The sequence below is a fragment of the Sceloporus occidentalis genome, unplaced genomic scaffold, assembly GCF_023333645.1.
Source record: "Sceloporus occidentalis isolate IW3139 unplaced genomic scaffold, rSceOcc1.0.p SCAF_362, whole genome shotgun sequence".
NCBI lineage: Eukaryota > Metazoa > Chordata > Lepidosauria > Squamata > Phrynosomatidae > Sceloporus > Sceloporus occidentalis.
This window is the reverse complement of record NW_028317342.1, coordinates 461,544-488,773: the sequence shown is the minus strand read 5'-3', so window position 1 is coordinate 488,773 and position 27,230 is coordinate 461,544. Positions and strand designations below refer to the sequence as shown.

The window sequence follows — 27,230 nt, the reverse complement described above, 5'->3', positions numbered from 1 at the left end:
TGTGTAATTATAAATGTATGTAACATGTCTGGAGTAGACTTAAGTATTTGATTAACATCCTCAATCCCTTTATACACAAATTACTTACTTTCTGCTAAAGAAGTTCTCATACTTACTGAGAATATGCCTGGCCAGGCATAACCAGTCCTTACGCTCTCCAACAGTGGGAAGACAAGGAAAATGGCTGGTGGACTGGTGGCCAAGAGCGTTTCACACTTATCTTTAGTGTCACTTGAGTTCATCCACAGGCATCCAGATGGCGTCATTTAGTGGCCTCTGGTTTTAAGGTCCTAGGGCTGCTTTCCACTGGTTGAACATTGAACAGGCTCCTTTAACTAGGCGCGCATGGTAAATCACACACTATACATCTCCCTGGTTAAAAGATGAAAATGGATGTTGATGTATTGCTCCGCGATGAGATTTAGATTAGGGGTTGTAGAGTCACACCAGCTTTTGGGACCTCTTCTTCAGTTGTTATAATTTGGGTTAAAAGAACCACGTGTGATGCCACCATGATAAGAATAGTCTATGACGCAGTCCAGCTACCAAGTGTGCTGGGGGTTTAGGGTACCAGGATCTATAATATTCTCATTAGCAACATGTGCTCCTCCGTGTCCATTTCTCTCTGTGCTATGTCAGTGTGTATTTAAGCTCCGTCTCTCCTTTGTTCTATACTTAACATTGATTTATCTGTAATGTAATAAAAAAATCAATCTAGGACTATCTTTACCTTAACGGATATTACCGTGTAACTATTCTAATGTGTGTATAGCGTCGTCCCACTCTGATCCACCCATAACTTACAGTACATTACATTGATTTATATAGCACCGGCAGATTCAGTAGCGCTGTTACAACGGAGTCAGTAAACTAACTTAAAATCACGCACAATAAAAAATTGGTACCAAAGGAGAAGAGGATCGAAGCATGCAGGCAGAATGAAGAGGGCGATGAGGAGAATATTTGGAGATAAGAGCAGAGATATTAGGGGGTTCGGTGTTCTGCACCCCCTGATCTAAATCTAAATGTTATTCTGGCGCAGTGGGCAGCCGATCAGGAGCGAGGGGGTGAGAACATTTCTCCAGCAGAATTAGAGATGAGAAAGGCAAGAGAGGGAAAGATCAATTAGTGGGGATATCACAAGTGAGGGCATCATTAAAGTATTTCTGATTTTTGGCAATCTTTTGACTTATTCCACCCCACTGCACCTTTGAGCAGACCAAGTCATCTTATCCTATGACCCAGTAACGAGAATTAACCACTAGAGGGCATTACAAGGTAATAACTGAGCTCCCATATGTGGACATCCGGAGGAGTGCGGAAAAACAGGAGAGTGTTTGTTGGTCAGGAACTGAGACAATCCCGGCCATGGCAAAAGCCGACATGATGTCTAAATGGTTTAAGAGCGGCAGCAACAACTCATTTAACTAAACTATGATAGTAGAGGCATTGAGGGGTTTCCTACTGAGAAGGTACTTGATAGACTGAACTCAGACACAGCCCTCGTGGCCTTCAGTCTTCAGAAGTCCGAGATACCTTTTGTAGGCCGACACATTCATTGGGCAAGATGTGGAGCCGCATTTGGCAGGAAACCTTTCCGGTTGCCACAAATTATAGGATACGCATGCCTGGCTTGGCTTATCAACAAAGCAGGGAATCAGCGCCCACCCAGCAAACAATATTTAAAAGTGTGGAGGGGATCTCATCACACTATACATATTGCCTGGACCCAAGGGGTCATTACCATACACCTGCCCCACTTCCTACCACCCCTCTACCGACACAGTGAGCAGACCTTATAGATATAGATATATATCCCTCTAGATCAGCGGTTCTCAACCTGATCGGAAAACACATATTTCACAATATATAATTACATAATTTCATGGTTGGGGGTCACCACAACATGAGGAACTGTATTAAAGGGTCGCAGAATTAGGAAGGTTGAGAACCACTGCTCTAGATTGTAAGCTCTATGGGCGGGGCCCTTCTAACCTGCTGTTTCTGTAAGTGTAATTGTTATGTTATATATTACTTGTTGTGTCCGGTTTACCCATTGTACAGCGCTACTGAATATGATGGTCTATATAAAACAATACATAATTATATATATATATATATACACATAAATAACTCATTACTGATATCTTTGACATATATTTTACTTTGAGTCAGATTTTCATTTCAGGTGTACTTAGGTACAAACATCCTAAATCATGGTGGGCAGGGCATAGACTCGAGGGGGAGGAGCTACTTGTGAAAATCAGTTATGGGTCAAAATATTTCCAAACATTTTGGTATTTTATAGGAAACAGAAAAAGAGATACGTTTGTTGTTGTTGAACATGGGATTAAATGCCATCCGGACGGTTTTAATAACCTTTTCTCTCTTCTCTCTCACCAAAAGGGATCAAGTTAAAATCGACTAAATAAGCCGTAATCATTTGGTGGTTATCTGGTGTGAAGCACGAGGGTCAAATCCCTATGCTTGAGGTTCCAAATTAATTTGCCCCGGGGTGGTTACAAGTGCCACAATAATTGTTAATTGCCACTAATTGCTTGTTTTCCCTCCTGGTGTCTACGGCGGAGGCAGTGATGTCACATTCCCCGCAGACCGTTCCTCGCAGCATCTGATCTGCAGATGTTAGAAATTCTCACTCCGCAGTCACCCAAATCCAAGCTGGGCCAACTCATCGACAGGACGGACTCTTCCGTCATAACTCGGGGGGCTGGATGTGACTTAATGCCACGGAGAGAGGGGTTTAGGGACATACGGGTCCTTGTGTGTCTCTCTCTAGACCGTGGTCTCTAAAACTGAGCTTAAACCTGGATAAGCCAGCATTTTATTCCTAAACTGATTCGAAATATATAGCGAACCCCTGTGTTACCCCATTACCCCAATAATATCACCAAAAAATACAATATATTACTTAAATAAATATATATCTATATCTTATGTCGCATGCTATATGCGGTCTATATAGATTTCAGGGTAAAAGTCACTTTTTTTTTTAGACCCCCTTATTGATGGTTCTACAAATGAAAGATAATTCTGGGAAAACCTGTGATGTCAGAACACCCCATCGCCCAGGACTCTGTATAAAGGAATATTTCCGTACGTCAGAGGTGTGGCTGGAGTTTTCCTATGACTTTTATTTAACGCTGTGACCTCATGATGTTTGTTTATGTAACTAAAGCATTACGAAGAACGGATTTTGTTTGCATACATTTCCGGGTTCATATAAACATTATTGTGCCTCTAAGGGCTGTAGTGTCTGGGTCCCAAACAGGGACTGTCGTTAGTTATCAAGGACAGTCGGCAGGTATATATACACAAACGTCATCACTATGACCCCTGTTATCGCGGAGTACAGAGTCCTTGTGTAGATTGGAAGGCAGCATCTTTACATTTACGCTAACCGCCATGTTTGTGTTGTACAGCGCTGCGGAACACGTTGGTGCCTAATACCTTTAATAATAATAATAAGGGACAGTTCAGGATAGCGCTGACTTGGGCTGCATCCGAACCCCAGACATGTCTTTCTTGGACAGGGTGGGTAGGAAGACTTTGATCATGCCTTTACCCCCCCGCCCCCTAAAAATAAAGATTTACCCCAGCCACAACCGGTTGCTATGGAACATACCTACCAACTCTCCTGAGTTTATTAAGCATTCTCTCTATATGACATCTAATAGCCCTTGTTTATTTGTTTACATGATGTCAGTAACATTGTATCCTTATATCAGCTACAAATATATTAATATTCAGATCTGTAAATAATCCTCATATTCCTGCCTCTTCTTACAGTGGAAGTGATCTCACTGACTAACCCACAGGTGGGTGCTGCACCCACTCTGTGTCTCCAGTGGGGCTCCTTCCACTCCCCCCCTCAGCCCAGCACAGAGAAGGCTGCCAGAGGACAGCCTGTGCCTTTAAGAGGCAGTCCCAGTATAGAGGGGGTGGGGAGCACTGGCTCCAGTTCCTTTCTGCTTTTAATCCCACTGGAATCTCTATGGATTCATGTTAAGCAGGACACTGCAAGGAGCCACTGGGTGGGTATGTATCCGGGGTCTGATGGCCTATTTACCAGCATATACCCCCTCACCCCCCCCCCCTGCCCCCTATCTCCTGCCCTTACAGACCCACTGGTTGTGTTGGGAAGGTAACATGTTACTGGGTTGGCTGGAGGCAGGCAAAGGGTCCACTTCCTCAGTGCAGATTATCTCACTGTGATCTGTGCATGGAGAGGAGGAGGAGGAGGGGAGAGGAGGGGTAGGTGGGGGTGGAGGGAGAAACCTCAGCTCATATCCTCAGTTTGCAACAATAAAGAGGACTGGGAGGGTTTTTTTTAAGAGCCCCCTCCCCTGATCACATCAGCCCCTGCTTTATTCTGTTCCCCCCCCTCTCTCATGCAGGCAGGTCCACTTGCAGGTTTGCATTGTCCTCTCATGGCCTGGAGAAAGGTCACTCCTGAAGAGTGTGGGGTCTGAAAGCTTCACTCCCTGTCTGCTCCAGTGCTGGATCCTTGGAAGGATGATGGAGACAGGGGCTCTTTTGAATGGATTTGCCCCCTGCGGGCAAAGTGAGGCAGAGCTGACCCATCTGTGCAGGAGCCTGGAGGTGGGCACAGTGATGACCCTCTATTACTCCAAGAAGTCCCAGAAACCGGAGAGGAGGACCTTCCAGGTGAAGCTGGAGACCAGACAAGTGACATGGAGCAGAGGGGCAGACAAAGTTGAGGGGGCAGGTAAGTGTTCATGTCTATGCCTTTACCTGGGCCTGTCTTTATGTGTATGTGTGTCGTAGAGATTAGTGCAGGAGCATGAGTATGAGTGTGCATATATGTGCAAATCCCCCAAATTACATACACCGGGTAAAAAAAAAAAAAACCAACTTGTTGGGGCCATACTTGATATTGTTGGTGTTTCCTGGAAGGAGATGGTTGGCGTTACATGTATGTGGAACCTGTACATTGTAACGTTGTTACTTTTTTAAATGGTAACTGTTTACATAAATCTTTACGTTATGTGTTAAACTGTTACTATAGTAATTACCACAACACACACATTTGTGTGTATATACACAATCTCCATCGTACAGTGCTGCAAAGTATCATGCTATATAATTTATATTATATGTATTGTACAGCACTGCAGAATATGATGGCCCTATATAAATAAATATATATACCGGTATATAATACGCACACGGTGCTGTGCATCTTGGGAAGTGCTGGCCTCCTTGGAACAGAGCGTACGACAGGAAAAAATATTGTTCCGGTGATGGTATTGTTTCCCAATAAGAATGTTTCTAGGCACGTAAGTGAAACGTTTGAGGATCCTGGGATAAGCCGCTGTACAGCGCCGCGGAGTATGATGGTGCTATATGAAATTATGAATTAATAATGAATTCAAGCTTGTGTCAGGTTTTCAGGATGCCTGTGAGGCTCAATTGTGTTCCGATTTCTTTTCAGGCACTGATAAAGAGGGGCAATTTTAATTTTTAACACTTTTTATAAAAAAAAAAAAAAATTGTAGACTTTTTTTTTTATTAAACCAGGAGAGGTGTTTAAGTGTACAGCGAGGGGTTGTAAAGTAAAGAGTATATTACGGCTTGCCTGAGTGCATGTGAATATACTCTTGGCCTAAGAGCATAACCCTTAAAACACGCTACACGTATGTGCTGCCTGTTTGTGTGATCGTATGCTGGCCATGGACAACATCCATGTGATAATCCCTGTGATCGTACACCTAAGGTAATATGTCAGATATTCCACGCGCCATTATATGTATCTTATGTGTCTTAAAATTTTAAAAAATAAAATATAAAAAAAATATATTTTTTTTTTTGGGGGGGGGGGGCTCATTGGTTTGCCTGTAGGTCCACAGCCTACTTATAGCAGGTGTGTTATATGTCTTTGGTATTAATCAGACTTGTTTACCCGCTGGAGGCATCTTCCGGTACCCGGCTGTCGGGGTTAGGCAACGGGCGACTGCCAATGGAGTGCTGGATGTTTGATTGAACAAGGCATCAGCGACTCCCAAACACCTTTTATATATAGCGCCAGCAGATTCCGTAGCGCTGTTACACTAGGGGACAGCAGAAATATTTAACAGGCAATATAAAATTACATCAACACGAGGAGGAGGAGAGGGCCTTGTTCTTGTGATCTTACAATCTATTGGGTGGTTGAGGGGGAGATAGGGCAGTAAGAGAGGACTGCTTGGGTGAGTGGATTGTAGCCAATTGGAGGACTCTGTTGATCTTGTAGGTAGGCATTGCGGATGCGGGTGAAAACAAGGGGTTAAAGCAGGAGATGAGGGTTTCAGGGATGGATCAGATGCAATGATATATCTCTGTGTGTAAGAGAGGGCAGCCAAAGCCGAGACGCTTTTTGGGGGGGGTTTACGGGAATTTTTGGGGGCTATTTGTGGAAATGTCCGCTGACACCGCAAAATGTGAAAACATACTGTAACGGTAACACTAACGCCACACATGGAAAAACCTTGAACGTCAAGGGGGAAAAAATGTGCTGAATGGAACCAAGACGTCGACTTTATTTTACTTCCACGGCCTGTAAAGGGTTCTCTTTCGTTGTGTAAATGGGATTAAACTTCTGAAATTAGTAACCATAGCAATTATAAAAAAAAAAAACCTCCCTCAAGAGTTCCGGTTTGGATTTTTCCATGATTTTCGACTGTCTGGGTATTCATTCTCCCTTTCGATAATTGCATGGAATGTTTTACGTCTCTGTGTTTTGTTTAGGTGTCCGTATATATTATATTTATATATATATATGTTATATATTGCTGTGTGTGTATATATATATAATATTATATACTACCATGTGTATATTATAAGATCTATTTTATTTTATTATATATAGATATATATGTGTGTGTGTGTGTATATATATAATGTATGTATGTATGAACTGAATCTATAGACCCCCTGTGTGTCGACGTGTACGCATAGCGGTTCTGGGAATAGCCGTACATTTCCCGCGGTCTATTTCCAGCTTCCAGGTGTATCCTGGATTTTATTGTGCTATTTCCACCGCTCTGTTAACCCTTCAGCTCCCCGGCTGTCTCATTTCCATGCGCGCTGCCTTTCGATGGTGGTGGGTTGGCTTCCAGAGACCCCTGGGCTGGGGGTTACCTCGATGCCCACAGTTGAAGGGCACCCGCTGCCATTGAAGAGAAAAAAAATAGCATTTTTATTTTTTGTAGTTCTAAATAATCTTGGCTTATAGAAAATAAAAGGCGAGGAGGGACCTGCTTACAGTATCTAGTGTAGAATATATATATACGCAGCGTGTGTATATATAATAAAATATATATTATACCCCCTCTGTTCTCATAAGGCTTGCTCTACTTTACCCCTCATGAAAGAATTGCCCTTAGGCTGTTTTTAACATCTGTAGCTCAGCTGAGACAACTGGTTATTATAATTTTTTATTTATTTTTAATACATATTTAATTTATTTATATAAAGTGCACAGTCTGTTCTTTGCGAGAGTATATCTGCACAAAGAGCTATTAATGGGATCTTGTGGTCTGGCTCAACACAGCTCTACAAAATTTTTAATAGACTATCAGTTAAATTATCAAAATCAGTTTTTGTTTTTTTTGGGGGGGAGAGGGGTCTCTTTTTACTTTTTATTTCCCGAGGAGAAAAAAAAAAGCAGACTTGAATTGTCTTCCTTCCAGTTCTACGTGTTGTCATATAGTACAGGTGGGAGTGCGTTTCTACATGGCAGAATGGCTCAGTCTTAATCACCCGCTGGACACTCTTTGACTTCATTGGCATCGCATACCTCCTAACGTTAACCCCTCAGGGAATCGGGACTCAGGAGCAGAGCTAAATCCTGCTGTCCAGCTGAGCCCGAAAAGCGGGGCAGAGGTAGAGCTCGGTGGGGACAGCACGATAGAGTGGCAAAATCGGGACTATCCTGTGCAAAGCGAGGCAGTTGGGAGGCATGGCCTTACCTTCAGTGTGATGTTTTAGTTGGGAAAGTCATCCCAAATCACTGATAACAATGGCGGCCTCCAGGTCTGCAGATAAAGGGAGTTTATTGGAACAAAATGAGATGAAACTAGGATTTTGTCACTGACCGACACTACTGTATACAGATCAGGGGGGGAGCATGTGTATTACTGTATACAGTGCTTGGTGGGGTGTATTCGCGCATGCTTACGGGGGTCTCCTCGGACCCCGGCCCGCAGTGTTCTCCGAGCCGACAGGTGACTGTTACATCAAGTGCAAAGAGATTTGTTTGGCCGGAAATAGCAGAGGGGCAGGTAACGGGGGCAAATGCATAAGTGACCCCCCCACTATAGTATGCGTTAAAGTACATAATGATGGCAGGAGGGCCCCGTTGACTTCATTGTGTATCAGGGGCCACATGCAGAGGTCGTTAGCGGTAGCTGCAGCTTTAAAGCTGAACAAACGCGCATGAAGCATGAGGTCACACACGTGGGGCCGTGATGTCGTTTCCTATCATTGAACACAAAGTGCATTAACCCTCTCTACGCCAGAGTCTCTGCACCACTACATCCACAATATCATTCACATGCGTTAACCCCGTGTACGTGGCAGACTAGGCCATCACATTGAATAGCTTCCAGTGTGTGTGGGTCTGAAAGGGTTACACGTGTTCTTTAAATCACGCAGGGAGGAGCTGAATTAATATGGCGGCTGGGTGGGCCGGGTCTGACGATAAAAGTTATTGCTAAAATTGCCCATCGAGCTTACAATCTATATAATGTACTATTTAACTCTTTCAAGAGCTTACAGGACTTTTCCGCCTGAAAATGAGATCTGAAAAGTTGTTAAAGAGTTAAATAACTCCTAGTACCCCGTCTTCTCATGACGGTGGCCCAGAGAAGAAGACGTGGCTTCTTAATCGTAGTATTTGGGACAACCTCCGGACTTTCTATTGCATTCTTCTTATTATTTATTTATTTTATATTCTTGATGTAGCATCGAGTCCAGGTTTTATTATTTTGCAACGTTGTTCTGTTTAGTAAACACATATATAACCCGTCAGTGTTTATAGGAAATACAGATGTTGTGTAATTGATACAATTATTGTCGAGCTAAATTGGTAGGTTTTATGAAATCTCAGACAATGTCCCCATTGTTATGTTAAAAAAAATAAATGGCAATAACCATGAGTTATCCTTTTAATTCCACCGCGAAGAACTAAAGTCATCTGGTTCATGCCGGGTTGACACGGCGCACAGCGACGGTTTGGCAACGGGGTCAGGGGGGGGCGAAATCTCTGGAGTAAATAAACGATTCAAGACATGGGGGTCCTCGGCCCAGGGTAATCCGGTACCTAGAAATTATTATTCATAGGATTATAGGGCAAATTCTTTATCTGATTCTCCAGATTCCGGACTGCTTGTCTTTATTGGTCACTTTTGTGGGGTCTATGGTGTGTGTATATAATATATAAATTGTTTTGGGGGGGATTATATATGAACCAGACCCCCATTCACTTTGTTATATTTAAAGCACGGATCTGAATATTTACAGTAATATTGCTGGCCAGCAAACCCAGACTCCGTAGCAATTAAATTTCTACAGGGAAAGATTAATTTAATTCACGAGCAGAAACATCTCAGAAATGAAACATTCCAGGAGCTGGTTATGAAACACAATGTGCATTATTAACTAAAATCCAAAAAAAAACCCAGAGGCACTGGATCCTAGACACGCTATCTGTCTCATCGCACATTGTATGCAGAGTTTTGAGTTCTGTTTATACAGATATCAGCTATTGTGTGTGTGTGTATGTGTATATATATATATATATATATATATATATATATATATATATATATATATATATATATCCATTAAGCCTATTTCCTACTAATAAAATGGGAATACAGAATTCTGGATAAGACGGTCTCTCCTCCGCCCCAACCCATCAACGAAGACAATTGTCCAGTTTGCGTTCCAATGCCTGTCATTGTTAAACTGCAAATGTGATTCAAGATGGGGCCTCTATTTATTATATAGCGCCATCATATTCCGTAGCGCTGTACAAAGGGTAGACAGGACATAACAAGCAGTATGTAACATAACGATTTGACTTACAGAAACAACAGGTGACGAGGGCCTTGCCCATAGAGCTTACAATCTAGTGTGAGCATTATAGATGGCTTGCGGGGAAACGTGTGCGATCTCTCGTTTGGAACGGGGTCTCCGGATTGTCCATTGTCTTGTTAAACGGCCAAAGCGAGCAAGTAAACAAAATCTGAAGGGGATCTGGAATCTCTTGCGATGATGGCGTCTGCCATGTATTTCTGTGTGTGTGTGTGTTTGTGTATGTATGTATGTATGTATGTGTATATATAATGAATGGAAGATTTCTCTAACTGTTTTACACTGTAGGTTTCTTATTCTCTGAGCTATTAATTTTAATTCTTGTTTAGATGTAAATACGGCCGTTCCCCTACCTAAAAGTTGTTGGAAATTTCCGGCTGTATGCGGTGTGTATGGTGTTCTGTGTTCTTGCTAGCGAGTTGTACACAAGGCAAAGTGTGTCCCCTTCAGTAACAGGGGCTCTCTTGTGCTTCTCACTACCCCTCCCTTGTCCTTTTTTATGTGTTTTTCCAGCATACGTTCACCTTCCTGCAACAGAGTAACGTCACGCGAGGAGCCGTGTGCTGCCGGCTTCTACCGGATGAGCGTCTATACGATTACATATGTACATACGAGATATTATATATGTGTGTACAAGACAGCATTAAAAAATAAATAAATAAATAATAAATAAGACCCCCCTCCACCTAGAATTAAGAAATAGCATCATTTCCGATAACTAAGGTGAGACACTTATTTAGGTGGCAGGGCCTCACCGAGTCATTTTACGTGAATTACTTTCCTATTGATAACAATGGAAGAGAGTAAGGCATATAAAAGTCAGATTATATTCACTCTGTTTAATTTATAAACACTTATTTTGTTTCTATAAACATTATTGTTACTTTTTATGGCTGCAGAACCCTGTGATCCCCTCATACCCAGCAAACACTCCGAGCTCCTAGAAAACCGCCCTCAGAAAGGGGCAATGAAAATTTTTTTTTTACATTTTTTTCTTTTAACCATGCTATTTTAGCCCCCGATCATGTATTCTGCCGTATTGCGCCGGAGAGCTCGATGCCCTTGGCGGAGCCCCCATGGGAAGCTTGTCTGCTGGTTATCGATCTGTCCAAGTAGATCCTGTTACTTGCAGATGGATCGGTAACTGATACAGGCCCAGATTAAACGCATGATGAGTCCGAGCTTTTCCGTCATCTCTCCTCCTGCCCCCAAAACTTGCGCAAGTTCCTTTCTTCTTGTGCATTATCCCGCATTCTCCGTTCTCTACATTGTATACGTATTATGTTGTTGAGTAGCCAACGCTGTCCCCTACAAGTGGCTTTCGTTTATCTCTAAGCGTTTATTGTGTATGTTATGGGCGAGTGGAATGGTTTCTCTTTTATCAGCCCCTCGTCGTATACAGCGAGCATCCCCTATGTGGTCGGAAGTCCATCTATGGCTCGCTCCCCTGGGTCCGTCTGGCTGGAAATTGATCAGACTGATTGCCCTCTGCGTTGGGTAAGGCTGGGGCAGGATATGAGCGGATAATGGAGCGGCCTCCTGGGTCCCCAAATGACATTTCGAGGATATCGGGAGCCGTTGTCCGTACTCCCCTCTACTCCCCTCTGATACAAATGGTTCTCTTTTTACTCCCTTTATTTAATTTGCTTTTCGCGGAATCCTTTATTGAATAGGCTCGCAAATAGATAATATACTAAACCAGAGTTGATTTGGAGTGTGAATTCTCATGGCTTTAAATTCACTTAGGTTGTAATTTTAATGGCCACTCAGACCCGTTTTTTTCTTTCCAGGGATCAGCGAGGTAAATTAGGTTTGTGCCATTGCCCCTTTCCTGCAATCTGCTAAATGTTGCTTGCAGCTGCCTGCTTACATCTGTCAGTCGGCAAGCACTGCATAACGGTTCCTATAGAACTAGACTGAACGTTGACTCCTTATTTAAACTGAATACAGCACTAGAAAGAATTCCTAGTATCGTTGAAAGATTCTTTTTCCAGAAATCTTTAATTATGTAGTGTTTTGTCTCGTATGTGGGTTTTTTGTTTTTGTTTTTTTGTTGTTTTTTTTTTGCTGGTATCACTTAATTGCCATGTGACACAAAAGCAGGCACTGGTTTGACTTACAGAAACAGATGAGGAGGGCCCTTCATAAATCATCTGCAGTTGCGGGGGGGGGATGTCTCTGTACCTCATTAGCTACAAGCCCAAACCTGCCTGTCCCTGTATATTAGATACAAACCCAGTGCTGTCTGAGCCGGTCCTGATAATCTGCAGTCAGGGGGTCTCTGTACATTACATACAAACCCAGTGCTGTCTGAGCCGGTCCTGATAATCTGAGGTCAGGAACTCGATGTACATTGGATGTCTCTTATATGTTATCCCAAAAGCCTGGAGCGAGGACTTGAGAGCTTTCCAGATCAGAAGACAATTAAAGATCATTCCATTAGGGCAGCTTCGCTGAATTGATTCCCATAAAGAAGACCACACCGCTGCACCTACACAGTGATCATCAAATACTACTAATTAACGGGAAAAAATCTCCCAAAAAGAACGATCAGGTTATTCCTACAGAGGGATTCTTTTTATGGCATAGTTACCATAGCAATCGATGAACTATTCCTGCCGTTTGCTCTAAGGTGCTCTGATATCGGGAGTGAATCGTTAATGAATAGAAACAGGATTCTGTGTTATATTTCAGTAATTCCGGTTTCGTTTCACAGCAGGCATTGCAGAGATTCTATGAAGCCAACTTCATAGAAAAAAAGGTTCCCTGTAGATTTCGGTCTGAAATACTTAAATTTTAGGTGCCGCCAGGAATGTGTAGAAGCCTGCGTTGTGAGGTTTGTCACCCGTTTCCCTCGGCAGTGGGGAATAGTGTCTAAAGAGCGGTTCTGGTGAAAAGAATGGAAACTCCATAGCAAAAAGTGCAACTTCTACCTCGTGGCGCCTAAAGCACTCTGTTATATACAGCCCCGGTGGTTCTGCGCGTAGATCTGATCTCCTAGCGATGACGCACTTATGGTGGCTGTAGAATCTCGTGGAACGTATTGGTTTATGTTAGACGTAGGTCTTGTTTTGTTTGTTTCTGCTGCTAAGATGTTACTCTTGGCACTTCTTTGTCTGTCAACTTGGCCTTCCCTAGATATGGCTTTGGTTTTCAGGGACCAGAGCAGGATGTGGTTGATCTGCAGAGTAAGAACCGCATGCGAGCACCTGCGCCGATACCAACGTTCTGATTTCCTCCTTAGCTGCTTCCTGTGTCAGGCTCATCTTGCCTCATCCCCTACCTGCCGCCTGCTCTTCACCCCCTCTATTCCTATATGTCATCCTGTATGCGTCACTTGTTGGTATCTATATGATACCACCGACAAAAACCCCCCCAAAAGCTCAAATATAGTCAACGGATATATGTACATGGGCTTTTGTAACTCTTGTTTCCTTGTACGTGTTCACCGTAAGTCTCCCGTAATAAGTTGATGCAACTGATAGATGGTCTTGGGAAGATCTCAATACATTACTGAGGACTAAAGTTTGAAGACCGCTAAAAGTCTGCCATGGAAGACTAAAACCTGTGGGACGGCAAGGTGCTCATGTACGCTTTTAGGGACCATATGATTTAACGTGTCTCAGCTCCCCTTTTGGAGACGTGGAGGTTTTGGAGGAACCTTGATAGACAATACTTCCACCTTTATAAAATGATGTTGACTGTTCCATACTACTTGTCCATTAAAATATGGACATTGTTTAATTTAAACGCTATCCAAGAATATCTAAGTAGAGCTTTCGTTTCTGTAGGTTCTAAAGGCTGTGTTTCAACCAAAAACAGTAATAGGTTGGTGGTATCGGCTGTCACATCAAACCATTGGCTTTCAAGTGAAATAGGACTTGGTTGGTTGGTTCCTGGTTAACCAGAAGTTACAAAAACTAAAGTTAACTTGATAAACTCTTGCTACCCCTGATGTATCTAGAAGCTGTTCCAGAAAATATGTCACCTTTTTGTCCTCCTCCTCTCATCCTAGTGGACATCAGGGAAATGAAGGAGATCAGGAGAGGTAAAAACTCAAGGGACTTTGACCGGTACCAAGAGGATGCAACCGTACGGCTGGAGCCAGACCACTGCTTCGTTATTCTATATGGGACCGAATTCCGTCTGAAGACCCTAAGCTTGCAAGGTGGGCCTCTGATACGCTGGCATTATTAACATTTAATATATCCACATCAGTAACCAAGCAATAAAATATTGCTCGATCGATTCTGCAAATTGTTTTATTGTTCTCCAACTGAAGGATAGCTAATAGCCCTGTTCCCTTTGACTTTAAAGCCACTTCAGAGGAAGAAGTAAACATGTGGATTAAGGGGTTGAACTGGCTTCTCCAGGACACCTTGCAGGCTCCAACCCCGCTACAGATCGAAAGGTAAGACTTCCGGTCCAATGCAAGACCTCTTAAATCCCGGGAGCATTAGCTCTTGGTTCCTATAAAAAAAAATAAAAAAATTCTGTGCCGCTGTGTAGCAGATCTATGGTTAGGGCAATCTCGTTGATTATAGGGTGCGGCCAAAATACACACACACACACATCGTTTACAGTCCATCTGGCGAGGAGAGACACGTTGGCTTCAAAATATAGGTTTCCTCTTTTGAAGCCGGCTTCGAGGCTTTATCCCATGTGTTATACTCGTACGTATAATTCTCAGACTTGGATCACCAGTCCTCACCATCACAAGCGCGGTTTGAAGATAGACATGTTTAGCGCAGGTGGATCATTTTCTTTTCTAGGTCTTTTTTTTTTTTTCGACGGTTCAATCCATCCTAACAAAATAACTTCCATCCCGTGACAGAATATTGAAAACGTGCTGTTCTATTTCCCGGTTAGAAGTTATTCTTCAACCTATCGAGAGATCAAAAGTAAAAAAAAAAAAAAAAAAAAAGAAAACTATGTTGACACTTTAGTTATGACTCCTAGTTGAACTTCCAATTTTGGGTTGATTCCACGATAATGAAATCCACTTCATATTCTATGTTTCTTGATCCTTTTTTTTTCTGCAATTGCAGGTGGCTCCGGAAACAGTTCTACTCTTTGGACAGAAACAGGGAGGACAAGTAAGTGTTTGAAAATGTCTTGCCATAGTGATGATTACGTTTCTCTAGCTTCTAGATAACGTTGCAAAAAGATTATAGATGACCTAGAACTTAAAGCTTATATTTGCACAGGTGTAATGTTCCTCTGTAGGTGTTTGACTTTGTATCAAAGAGCAACATCTTATTGTCTTCTACTGGCCTTAAATTGATTGAGGTTGTAACTCAAGTTGATGCCTACCTGGCTAAAAACATGTTCTCCTCTTCTAGGATCTCTGTCAAGGATCTGAAAAACATGCTGTCCCAAGTCAACTACAGGGTTCCCAACATGAAGTTCTTGCGAGACCGGCTGACGGTTAGATACTCTGTTTCTCTTCAATCTCCTCGAATTCCTGTATTGCCCGTTCACTTCTTCGTTTATTTTTCTCCACCCCAACCTGCATGTTGTTCCGTCTCGATTATACCCTTTACAGTCCAAATAACCGTCCGATGTTGGCCTTAAAGCCTTTTATATTGTCACAGAGCCTATTGTTTCCCATCAGCGTTTCCCTGGGGCCAATAATTAAAAATGGCGGCTGTTTAGTGCAGTCATTGTAACATTTATCTTTGAATCCCTTTTTGTGCTTCTTTATCACCTCCCTCTTAATATGTCTCTCCTTATTTTCTCTTTTTAGGAAGTGGAGCAAAGAAACAGAGAAATAAACTATGCTCAGTTTGCACAGCTCTATCGCTACCTCATGTATAGCGCACAGAAGCCGGTACGTATAGAATCCCAGGTGTTTGACCGTTCTGGTGTTTGACTATTCTGGGCCCTCAAGACTGTTCGGTTGTAAAACTACAGACCTTATCACAGTTGATATAGTACTGGCCTGTCAATTGCCCCTACCCCCTCAGAAAATAAAATATATATGCAGTTACCCGATGCCCTCCTGACCAGGGCTGAACTGGGGATGGTTGAGCGGACCTGGCACTTTAATGTGGCGGCTGTCTGACAGCGTCGGTGCAGCCGACAGCTGCATATGTGCGGCCGGCCGCTACTTTTTTCCTACTCGACTGGTGTGCGGCCGGCATATCCAGCTGCTGGAGCCGCAGATCAGGTGAGTATTTGGTGGTGTTGACCAGCTGCCCACAAGTAGTAGCCGAAAATGTTTGCCTATGTTTTAAAAATATTTCACTTGCAAGTATTTACAGAAATCCCAATATATTACTTATATTTGTTTTTTTGTTTGTTTTAGATGGCAATTCCCTTTCTGGAGAGTTTCATCCAAAACAGGTATCGTATTGACTCCTATTTACACAAAGTGCTCCATCTGTAAGACTTTGTAGTGATGACGTGAGATAGGTAGCAGACATTTCTTAATACCATATTTCTTCCAGAGGTGGAGAGCGACCAGACCAGTATCAAGTAACCCTGCTGGATTTCCAGAACTTTCTGTTGACGTATCAGAAGGTAGTTTTTTCTCATCAGTCTGACGTAAGTTGTGTTTCATTTGACGATATCTGCATCTTATTCTCTTCCGTTCTTAACCCTGCAGGAGACGTGGGCTACTGACCTTCTCCAGGTGCAAGATTTCATGTTCCATTACTTACGTGACCCTCTGAGAGAAATTGATGAACCGTACTTCACCCTTGACGAGGTAGTTATCTGTCCGTGTTGCCTGTTCTTAACCTACTTTTGAGTAGTTTTTGTCCCATTTTAATTGTTCCGTCTTTATCTGCAGTTTGTCACTTTCCTGTTCTCCAAGGAGAACACTTTGTGGAATTCAGAGCTGGACACTGTGTGTCCGCTAAACATGGACAACCCCTTGTCCCATTACTGGATCTCCTCTTCCCACAACACGTAAGGATGCTGCTTTCTTCAACTTAGACCTTGAGCTGTCTCCTGCCTTTAACCTCAGTTTATTTTTCTCCAAAACTGTTTGTTTATTTCCCCTTAACACTTTCATATGGTCCATTGCTCAATCGTTCATTTTTCTTATCTTTTGTCCACATACTACATATGTTTCGAACTGTAACCTTATTTCCTTCTGTCCATAGGTATCTAACGGGAGATCAGTTCTCCAGTGAGTCGTCCCTAGAAGCGTATGCCCGATGTCTACGTATGGGTTGTCGCTGTATAGAATGTAAGTCAGATATACTGTATCACCTGTCCTTTGCAATGTGTATTCCTAATTTCATTTCTATAAGCTATGAATGTTTTTATAACATGGATATACCGTAGTTGCTACATAATACCTTAACTGAGTAATTAAATAGATATTTACAGCCCCATCTTTTGGTGGGTATGCTGTCTGATGAAGCCTGATCATTGAATAGCGACTGGTAATGTCTATCTGTTTTCAGTGGATTGCTGGGATGGGCCAGATGGGATGCCGGTGATTTATCATGGACACACACTGACCACCAAAATAAAGTTTTCCGAGGTCCTTCACACCATTAAAGAACATGCCTTTGTCACATCTGAGTAAGTTTTGTGTTTGTTCAAGTCAGGAATATGGATAATAGTTACTTGGTCTTCAATGGCTGAATAATGTCCTAAAGCACAGAGTTGACCTGCATAGTTGGCAAAACCACCATTGTCTTCAACATTTAAGGAGATGCCTTCAGGTGTCAACCTTATACTTCTCAATAGCTCATACATCGTTTTAGAGGATATCACAAAGTTTCTGTGTGCTCAGAAATGTAACGTTTATGGAATATTCTTAGTCTCAAGCGAGAATAGAAAAGACCGATCCTTCCCAAACCCAACACCTCTAAGGGATGTGATATTTGCCTCCATCACATCACATCATATCTCCATTGCACCAAGAAGCATTATATCCTAACACTGTGTCTTTGTCCCTGAAATAGTTACCCTGTCATCCTATCCATTGAAGACCATTGCAGCATTGCCCAACAGAGGAACATGGCTCATCACTTTAAGAAAGTGTTTGGGGAGATGCTCCTAACCAAGCCAGTGGATGCGGCGGCTGATGGCCTCCCATCTCCCAACCAGTTGAAACGGAAAATTCTCATAAAGGTAAGTTGTTTTTTTTTTTTTTTTGGTACCTGGCATTAAAATGCAGAACGCTTCAGAAGTGTTGACATTTATACTGCTTGATGTCCTACATGGTGTGTCTAAGTGAAACATTTCTTGTTGCAGCACAAGAAGTTGGCTGAAGGTAGCACTTATGAGGAGATTCCAGCTTCCACTGTCTATTCTGAGAATGATATAAGCAATTCTATCAAAAATGGAATATTGTACCTGCAAGATCCCATCAACCGCGTACGTTGTAGGCCAGAGTATAAAAAAAAAAAAAAAAAAAAAAAGATAAGGGCCTGAAAAAAAGGAACCTTGTTGTAAATATCAATCCTGGAGGGTTAAAATGGGGTCAATGGGAAAGCAAAGTGGGGACAGGAGTAGGGTTATATTATTAGATTTATGATGATAAAATTAGATCAAAGTAAAAATTAAAGAGGTGTGTTTGTCTTATACTTCATGGCTCGCTTTGTTACATACAGGAATGGTACCCTCACTACTTCGTCCTCACCAGCAGCAAAATCTATTATTCTGAGGAGACAACAACCAGCCAGACAAATGATGAAGAAGAGGAGCAGAAAGAGGTATGTTGCCCAGAGGCAGTCATAAGTCATGAATGTTAATAAAAATACAAAAGTTTACACTCGCTAAAGCCCATGTTTTTAAAGAAAAAAAAAAAAAATGCTGTCTATTGTTGAGTTATCATGTGAGGAAAAGGTTTGTTTATAAATGGATGCTATGGCAGTAGGCTACAACTAGAACCACGTGGACTCTATCTGTGAGAGAATTGAGATTTCATCTTATGTTTTTACTATGGTGGAACATATCATCCGTACGTGCGTTGAGAACGTGGTGTCAACTGGCCGTAGGCCTTGGTCTAGGTGCTTGAGAAGTGAACCTTCCCTGTGTAAACTTTAGTTATATATAATGTCCATAGATCCTTCTATCTAATATGTAACAACAACATTTTTTCCTCAGGCCAGTAACAGTTCAGAGCTGCACTCAACTGAGAAATGGTTCCACGGGAAGCTGGGAGCGGGTCGAGACGGTCGGCACATCGCAGAGCGCCTCCTCACAGATTACTGCATAGAGACAGGGGCGCCGGATGGCTCCTTCCTGGTGCGGGAGAGCGAGACGTTTGTAGGGGATTACACTCTGTCCTTCTGGTGAGGCTGCCATTTTGGAAATGGGGACCTTGTTCATACAGGAGCCTACTGAATCCTAATGTCTCCTGTCACGGTCAGGACTACTTGCCAAGCCGTGACTGTGTGGAGGGCGTGGGCATGAAGGGGTTAATAGCACCAGGCCTCTGGATTTACTAACTTGACCCCTTAACAAGGCATAAGCTATACCAAATTAACCCCCAAATCCTGCCTGTATCCCCCCAGGTAGTCTGCCACCACTCACGATTTTGATACCGGATTCGTGAGAAATCCGAATTAGAACCTTTATCTCTATATATATATCAACCCACCCCGGGCAACTAACATATATATATATATATCCTGTAAAACTTAATAACAATATGGTAACGTGTTATCCTCTCTTAGGGTTTGTGGATATCGATACTAGAGCCCAAAGACAGACTTGGATTATGAATATTTTAATAACAAAAAGACAAAGATCACACAGTGCCACGATTACCAAAAACAAGACATACCAAATAAAAGTAAAACAGCAAACAGTTCTTAAAAACAATAGGACTTAAACACAGGACCCTCACTCACGAGTTTCTCCAATAAGTAGGCCTGTGGGAACTCCTTAAGTCCAGATGGTTTCTTATGATGTTGTTCTGATCACAGAATATCATGGAGTTCTGCTTTGAGGTCGCTGCTTTGTCCCTAAATCAGACTTTTGCAAGCAAACGCCCCTCTGACCACATGACTGATTATATGACACCATCCCCAAGAATCGGGTCCCATCTTTGATGTGCCAATAAGTTATGGTGGGGTAAAGGTGATGGAAACCCCCCACTTAAGATAGGAATGGAATTCCTATAACTCAGGGTCCTTATCTGTTAGGCCATGAATCACCACAGGGGTCCTTTGGGAAGATGACACCTCTAGCCAGAACAGATACAGAGGGCATTCACAAAGAAACACATTAAATTAACCTCAGATTAACTAATTGAATGCTTAAACAAAGAAACTAACCACCTCTGCTGGGTTACCCTTCCATGCATCCACTACGTTATATGAGTTAATCATGACATCTCCCTATCGATGTATGTGCCCGGTGGCTTGGAGAATTGTGCACAAAGTGAGCCCTTTTAGGCATACGTTATTATAACTTTTTTTTATTCATCCACACGTTGGGTATCTTTTCATTAAAATCTCACCAAAGAGCAGTAATGTAGGAAAAGGATATTTAAATAAATGCGCTGCTTGATTTAATTAGTAAACACAATTACACAAGTTTTTGTATATTTAACTATAAAACGCAGAATTTGGAAAGTCAGATATTATAATTTTTATTAATAAAGCCTGATTAATGAATTTTTTTATTCCAGGAGGAATGGAAAAGTCCAGCATTGTAGGATTCACTCCAGACAGGAGGCCGGGAGCCCAAAGTTTTTCCTGACAGATAACCTGGTGTTCGAGAGCCTCTATGCCCTGATCACTCATTACCAACAAATGCCCTTAAGATGCAATGAATTCGAGATGAGACTGACCGAGCCGGTCCCGCAAACCAACGCTCATGAGAGCAAAGAGTAAGCAATGGCCATACGTCTCAATAAACAAATCCCAATAATTCAGAGTCGTCCGGATTATTAAAATACTTTAAAATCTTTTAGGTGGTACCATGCCAACCTCACACGCACACAAGCAGAACATATGCTGATGAGAGTTCCACGGGACGGTGCCTTCCTAGTGCGCAAGAGGAGCGAGCCAAACTCCTACGCCATATCCTTCCGGTGAGACAAACATGCGGCATTGTTTACAGCTTTGATTCTTGTTTTTTGCACCGATTCTGTTTTGTTATTTGAGTCTAATAATAATCTTATTCCCCATCTCTCGTTTTCCCTCTTGTTTTAGGGCAGAGGGGAAGATCAAGCATTGCCGAGTACAACAGGAAGGTCAGAGTGTGGTCCTCGGAAGCTCTGAGTTTGACAGCCTGGTGGATTTAATCAGCTACTATGAAAAGCATCCCCTTTATCGGAAGATGAAACTGAGGTACCCCATCAACGAGGAGACCCTGGAGAAGATTGGTACAGCTGTGAGTGCAAGAAATGTGTTACTGTAATAGTGCTATGGAATCTGCCGGTGCGCTCTAAATACAATGTAATAGTCAATAACAAAAAAATAGATGTAATTTATACAATGACCTTGATTTCTAGGAGCCGGATTATGGAGCTCTGTATGAAGGACGGAATCCTGGGTTCTACGTGGAAGCTAACCCAATGCCTACGTTCAAGGTAGTAATGTGTGTCTTATGTAAAGCCCCCCTGACATTTTTATACTTCATTGTATGATAAACCCCCCAAATATTAAATGCTACATTGCAGAAGAATTATTCCAATATCGACTGTGCCTCCATATCCCCTTTGTATTATTATTTTTCCTCCCTGGACAGTTTTCTACTGATGGACCAAGGAACTTTGTGTTTGATAGGACATGTCACTGTGTGTCGGTTTCCCTTTTACGTTGATCCTCTGTCTTTTCCCTTTTTAAATGCCTAATTTTCTGCTCCCGGCTCTTTCTCCTTCTGTCTCCCCCCCAGTGCTCTGTCAGGGCATTGTTTGATTATAAAGCCCAGCGCGAAGATGAACTCAGTTTTACCAAGAACGCCATCATCCAGAACGTGGAGAAGCAAGAGGGTGGATGGTAAGCACAAGGCAGGCATGGCTGTCGTCTATGTCTCTGTTGCTAAGTGACAGCCGTCGGGTTCCCAGGGGGTCAGAAAATCTCTCGAGGGCAATACCAATACATCGCTTCCTTGTGCCTAGGATCAAAGAGCATAGGGGACCCTTTCGCAAAGTAGATACCATTTTTGCTCCGATAAAAGCGGATTGAGATCTTAGAATTAGGCATGGAACGATTCTTTTTCATTCATTTGTCCATTAACAAAATTGGCCAACTCTGATTGGCTGATATTTATTTAAGCCAAGAATTTAGAATTGACGTACGTTTTGCCTTTGATTGTATTTTGGTGGTGTACTACCATAAAAAAGTGATAAGTTGTTAAACGTATCTAGTCTTAAACAAAAATGAGTTCTCTGGTCTTAAACAAAATTTGCTTACATCAGCACGTTTTTGTCCTATAGGTGGCGAGGAGATTATGGGGGAAAAAAACAGATGTGGTTCCCTGCCAACTACGTAGAGGAGATTTTCAGTCCTGCCGAACCAGAGCCAGAACGCCAGGTAGTAGTGCTAATCATTTCATTTTTGCATTCTAAGGCTCCGTTACCTTCACTGCCTCCGTGTCTACCTTATGTAGCAGAACCCACACTTCTTCCATTAGTTGTGAAACAATTCTTCAAGGAGCTGAACTGATGTGTTAGACCATAGTGTCCTAAACATAAATATTTTCCTATTAATGCAACCCATGACCCGGGCATGTTTTATTTCATCCGACTTTCTAATCTTCCCAGCCTCTGGATGAGAACAGTCCGCTTGGAGACCTTTTGGGAGGAGTTCTCGATGTGCCAAATTGCCAGATCGGTAAGTGAACATGTAGCGGAGATGGCGTTTGGGTATCAAAATGTTTGTGTCGTGTACGGCAACTTGTAAAACATGCGTAGCAATAGTGACTTGTCGCTGTTCCATCCAGCCATCCGACATGAGGGCATGAATAACCGCCCTTACGTCTTCTCCATTAACGTCCCGTCGGTGACTCGATGTCCGCTGGATGTGGCAGCCGACTCGTTGGAAGACATGCACGATTGGGTGAGGAAGATCCGAGAGGTGGCACAGACAGCAGATGCCCGGGTATGTAGACAACTATGCTTACCCACCACTTGTATAATGTCTCATTTTGGGCCTCTATTCCCTCTTGGCTCGTTGTATGCTTGTTTGGATATCACTTGCCGCTCCAAATGGATTATTTCCTTCCGTTTGAATCTTTCTCTGTGTATCTTTGCTCTGCCTCTTGTCTGTTTATATTCACTCGTCTTATTCTCCAGCTCACAGAAGGCAAGATCATGGAGCGTAGGAAGAAGATTGCTTTGGAACTGTCAGAACTTGTCATATACTGCCGACCGGTGCCCTTTGATGAAGAGAGTGAGTGACTTTGTGTCCTAGAGTCAGGAAAGATGGCACAGTAGGTGGAAAGTGTGACAGTTTAGTGATAATTTGTTCTTTTACCCAGAGATCGGCACCGAGAGGGCTTGTTACCGTGACATGTCATCCTTTCCTGAGACAAAAGCTGAGAAGTACGTCAACAAGCTGAAAGGGAAGAAGTTCTTGCATTACAATAGACGGCAGCTCTCCCGCATCTATCCTAAAGGCCAGCGTCTTGATTCCTCGAATTACGACCCAATGCCTATGTGGATATGCGGCAGCCAACTAGTGGCCCTCAACTTCCAAACACCAGGTAAGCTTCGCCCAACTGCGAGGTCATATTTCCCCCAACCCCTCGGTGGGCAAAACAGCTCAGAGGAGGAAAGAACAGGCGATTGTGATGCCCTACAAGTTACATCTGTCTCTGAAACAGCTGTAGGAAGACTTCTTTTTGGAGGTTCCAGGTTAGATCTGTAGTTCTAGGTCATGTTAAAAAGCTCACCAAAAGCTCTGTTACCTAGTGACATAGACGGGCTTTGCAGAGACTAGGTCTCGTTTCTCCTCGTCTCACTTGTATCTGTCTTCTGTCTCAGACAAGCCCATGCAGATGAACCAGGCTCTATTCCATTCAGGAGGACGCTGTGGATACGTCCTGCAGCCAAGCAGCATGAGAGATGAAATGTTCGATCCCTTCGACAAATTCTCCTTGCGATCGCTGGAGCCGGTAAACGTCTGTGTCGAGGTGAGGAACCGTTTTTATTTCTTCCTACTCTTTGCGTCTCATTTTCTCAGCATTTAAACCTCACCTGTATCCATACGTATTGAAAACAATATTTTGGAATAATAGTGTTTTTTCCATGAAAAGTGGAAGCGTGTCTATGTTGCTGTATTTCATCCTTTGTGTGGGTAAATGTGGATTATAATCCAGAAACGGCTGAAGGGTTTGTCACCTTGATGATCCCCACCGTTGTAGCATCGCCAATCACGTTCCGGGACCAGTAACGGGTTTTTAGAGAGGGGTTATCCTGGACGGGTTTGCCGGACATGTTTCTGATTGGTCTGTGTTTTTTTGGCAGATCCTGGGAGCCAGACACCTGCCAAAAAATGGGAGAGGAATCGTGTGTCCGTTTGTTGAGGTGGAGGTCTGCGGGGCAGAGTATGATAACGTCAAGCATAAGACCGAATTTGTGGGTGAGTTGAGTGGCGGTAATTTCTGAAATATCAAGTCCTTTACTGGTGTTTAGTGATGATCGGCTAGGGTTGTATGTGAATACCTGAAGTGATAATGTGTAGAAGGCACCTTAATTACTTTGCCATCTCCTGGTAGGGGCCGTCACATGGAGTATAACAGCCGAGCTGGTGTAGTGAATGAGGGAGGTGATTTCTGTTGAGTTAACGGCTCTTCTTGCTTTATTTCTCAGTGGATAATGGCTTGAACCCCGTCTGGGCGCAGAAGGCTTTCAGGTTTCACGTTGCAAATCCGGAGTTCGCCTTCCTGCGGTTTGTTGTATACGAGGAGGACATGTTTAGTGATCAGAACTTCCTGGCACAAGCCTCCTTTGTGGTGCGGGGACTCAAAACCGGTAAGGCTTGAGGAGGGACTGAGCTTTGCGGTGAATATCTTTTGCGTGAAGTGTGTGTTTCTCTGGTCTGCATGATGGAAAATGTGCGTTCCTCCGCAGGCTACAGAGCTGTTCCCCTGAAGAATAACTACAGTGAAGATCTGGAGCTGGCGTCGTTGCTCCTTTGGATTGGTATCCAACCCAGCAAGGTAAGAAGAGCTAGGTGGAGGGTTGTGAGGGTTTGAGGAAGGACTTGGCATTAAGCCGGCATGGAAAAACTACAAACATGGCTGCTCGGCAGGGTGTGTCTGCATGCGCGTATACACCCGCCATCCCCTCCGCCTTGTCCCATAAGGATTTGCGCACAATTCTGCATGCTCTGGGATAGAACAGGAGGCAGCCTGGGTGCGTGCCCATGAGCCTGCCGCAGCCAGGCGGCCATGTTGGAAAACAGGGCAGCATTCAGGTAAGTATAAAAAAAAATTATATAATTTATAAAGGACAATAATGAATGACTAATGGATGAATTCTATTGAGTTACATATATGTATTGATTTTATGTTTCCTAAAAAAATATATATACATATTTAATTATATTTCTTTATTCCAGCTGGAGAACGGGGAGGTTAACGGAGCTTCTGCTCCCAGAGAACGGATCAGTGACCCGTTTGCCGGACGGAGCTGGGACGGACCTTCGGAATCAAGATTCCCGTCACATCAGTTGGACGACTTGCGCGCCTCGCAGGAGCAGTTACCTGAACACTTTGATAGGGAGAGGAGGTAACGGCGCGGTGTACTGTAAATACATTAATATTCTTTTAACCCTTTCAATGTCTGGCAATTATTTTTTTTTTTACTTTGGTGGACACCACAGGACCAGCTCATTTTCATAATTTTATATCCTCTATAGCAACCTTAGTCTGCGTCCTGCCAGGGTATGATGTCATAACCCAGCGCTTGGCACTGTAGACGGCAGCCGGGGGGTTAGGCGGCCGGGGGTGGCTGGGGGCGCTGCCGGCTAAGATATGTCTCTGGGAAAGAGGTTTTTATTATGGTTGCTGTCATGATATGTAAGGGTTTCAAATACTTGAATAACGTAGATTTATTAGATATAAAAAATGTATTTTTTTTTTCTTCTCAGGGTCCTCCGGAAAACGCGCCTGAGCGGAGATAATCGTTTGTAAAGGAACGCCGGGTTACGGGTTCGGCTCATTTTTGCACCAGAGGAATCCTTATTCTCCTTGGTGTTCTCTCTGTAAACCGTGCCTGAACCCAGAGTAGGTGCGATTTACTTAGGACTTTGCACGTTCAGTGTGGCACATGGAGAACTGTTATTTTCACCCCTAAAGGGAATGATTTCCCTGCAGCACAAACATTTCTCTATTAAATGCCTTGTATATCAGTGGGGCAGATAGCAAAGACTGGGATCTTATTAACCCCCCTTCAGCTTGGCCTGAACTACCCCGTGCTACAGTTTTAGTCATTTACCTTCTGTGAAACTGTGAATGCAGGGAGGCGAAACAATCTATGTTTTTAATATGCCAGGGTCACCAACAACGCTTTCATTGCCCTGCGACACTTTAAGGGTGTTCTAAGGATATTTTTATATACACACATACAACTTTATTTACCTTGCAGCGTCATTCCATTTCATTCTGCTGGATATTAGGAATATTTTCTTTTTTTTTTCTTCTTCATTGCACTGGGTTAAGGAGCAAATTAAAATGGTGTCTTGGGGGTAAGATGTTCAACTTTCAGCCTGATGTGGTGCTGTTGGTGTGCGTCTCTTAAAGGTTAAGATGGCTGCTGGGATGACATGAAGCATTTAGTACCAGAATCATTGCCCTTGGTTGAAAACCGATGAGGATTGTGTATAAGGGGCAATAGTTTTTTAAACTGCCCAATGGATCAATCAGCTGGAGCAATCTGCCGGTTCCTATGGGAACTGCACCACTTAGGATTACGAATGAAAATCAATTCTAATTGTCATGTGACCACACACCAAACCGGTTAAAGTGGCCGTGTCGTTGGAACTTCGCCGGGTGCAGTTTCCAGTCTTGATGATAATCGGTATCGCTGTTCCTTCGTAGCATCACTTGCAATGGGTTTTTCTCTTTAACACTTTATGCAAATCAAGGCTTTTTATTTTACGCGTATGTACAGCGTTCGGATTATATGGTCCAGTTAGTGAATGTTTTGGCTTCAGTAAATTAAAAAACAAAAAATACTGGCTGATTATTTC

General features: G+C 43.0%; 1 protein-coding gene across 2 annotated transcripts; it reads left to right on the top strand.

Moving 5' to 3' along the window:
* The first annotated feature begins 4,536 nt into the window (after positions 1-4,536).
* Positions 4,537-26,172, top strand: LOC149273641 (1-phosphatidylinositol 4,5-bisphosphate phosphodiesterase gamma-1-like). Of its 2 annotated transcripts, none has more exons than XM_089506074.1 (32): positions 4,537-4,747; positions 14,132-14,284; positions 14,434-14,527; positions 15,165-15,212; positions 15,459-15,543; positions 15,863-15,946; positions 16,424-16,445; positions 16,568-16,638; positions 16,724-16,825; positions 16,910-17,028; positions 17,226-17,311; positions 17,532-17,652; positions 18,039-18,207; positions 18,331-18,453; positions 18,690-18,791; positions 19,186-19,373; positions 20,717-20,917; positions 21,002-21,121; positions 21,243-21,423; positions 21,545-21,622; positions 21,928-22,031; positions 22,472-22,571; positions 22,799-22,868; positions 22,978-23,135; positions 23,330-23,426; positions 23,515-23,739; positions 24,020-24,168; positions 24,503-24,617; positions 24,848-25,009; positions 25,109-25,197; positions 25,599-25,768; positions 26,130-26,172. In XM_089506074.1, exons 1-32 carry the CDS (start codon positions 4,537-4,539, stop codon positions 26,170-26,172), a joined length of 3,840 nt encoding a protein of 1,279 aa, XP_089362200.1. The 2 variants fall into 2 exon arrangements, with proteins under 2 accessions (XP_089362200.1, XP_089362199.1); XM_089506073.1 differs by having other exon boundaries at positions 16,424-16,461; positions 16,566-16,638; positions 22,472-22,568.
* The last annotated feature ends 1,058 nt before the right edge of the window (positions 26,173-27,230 follow it).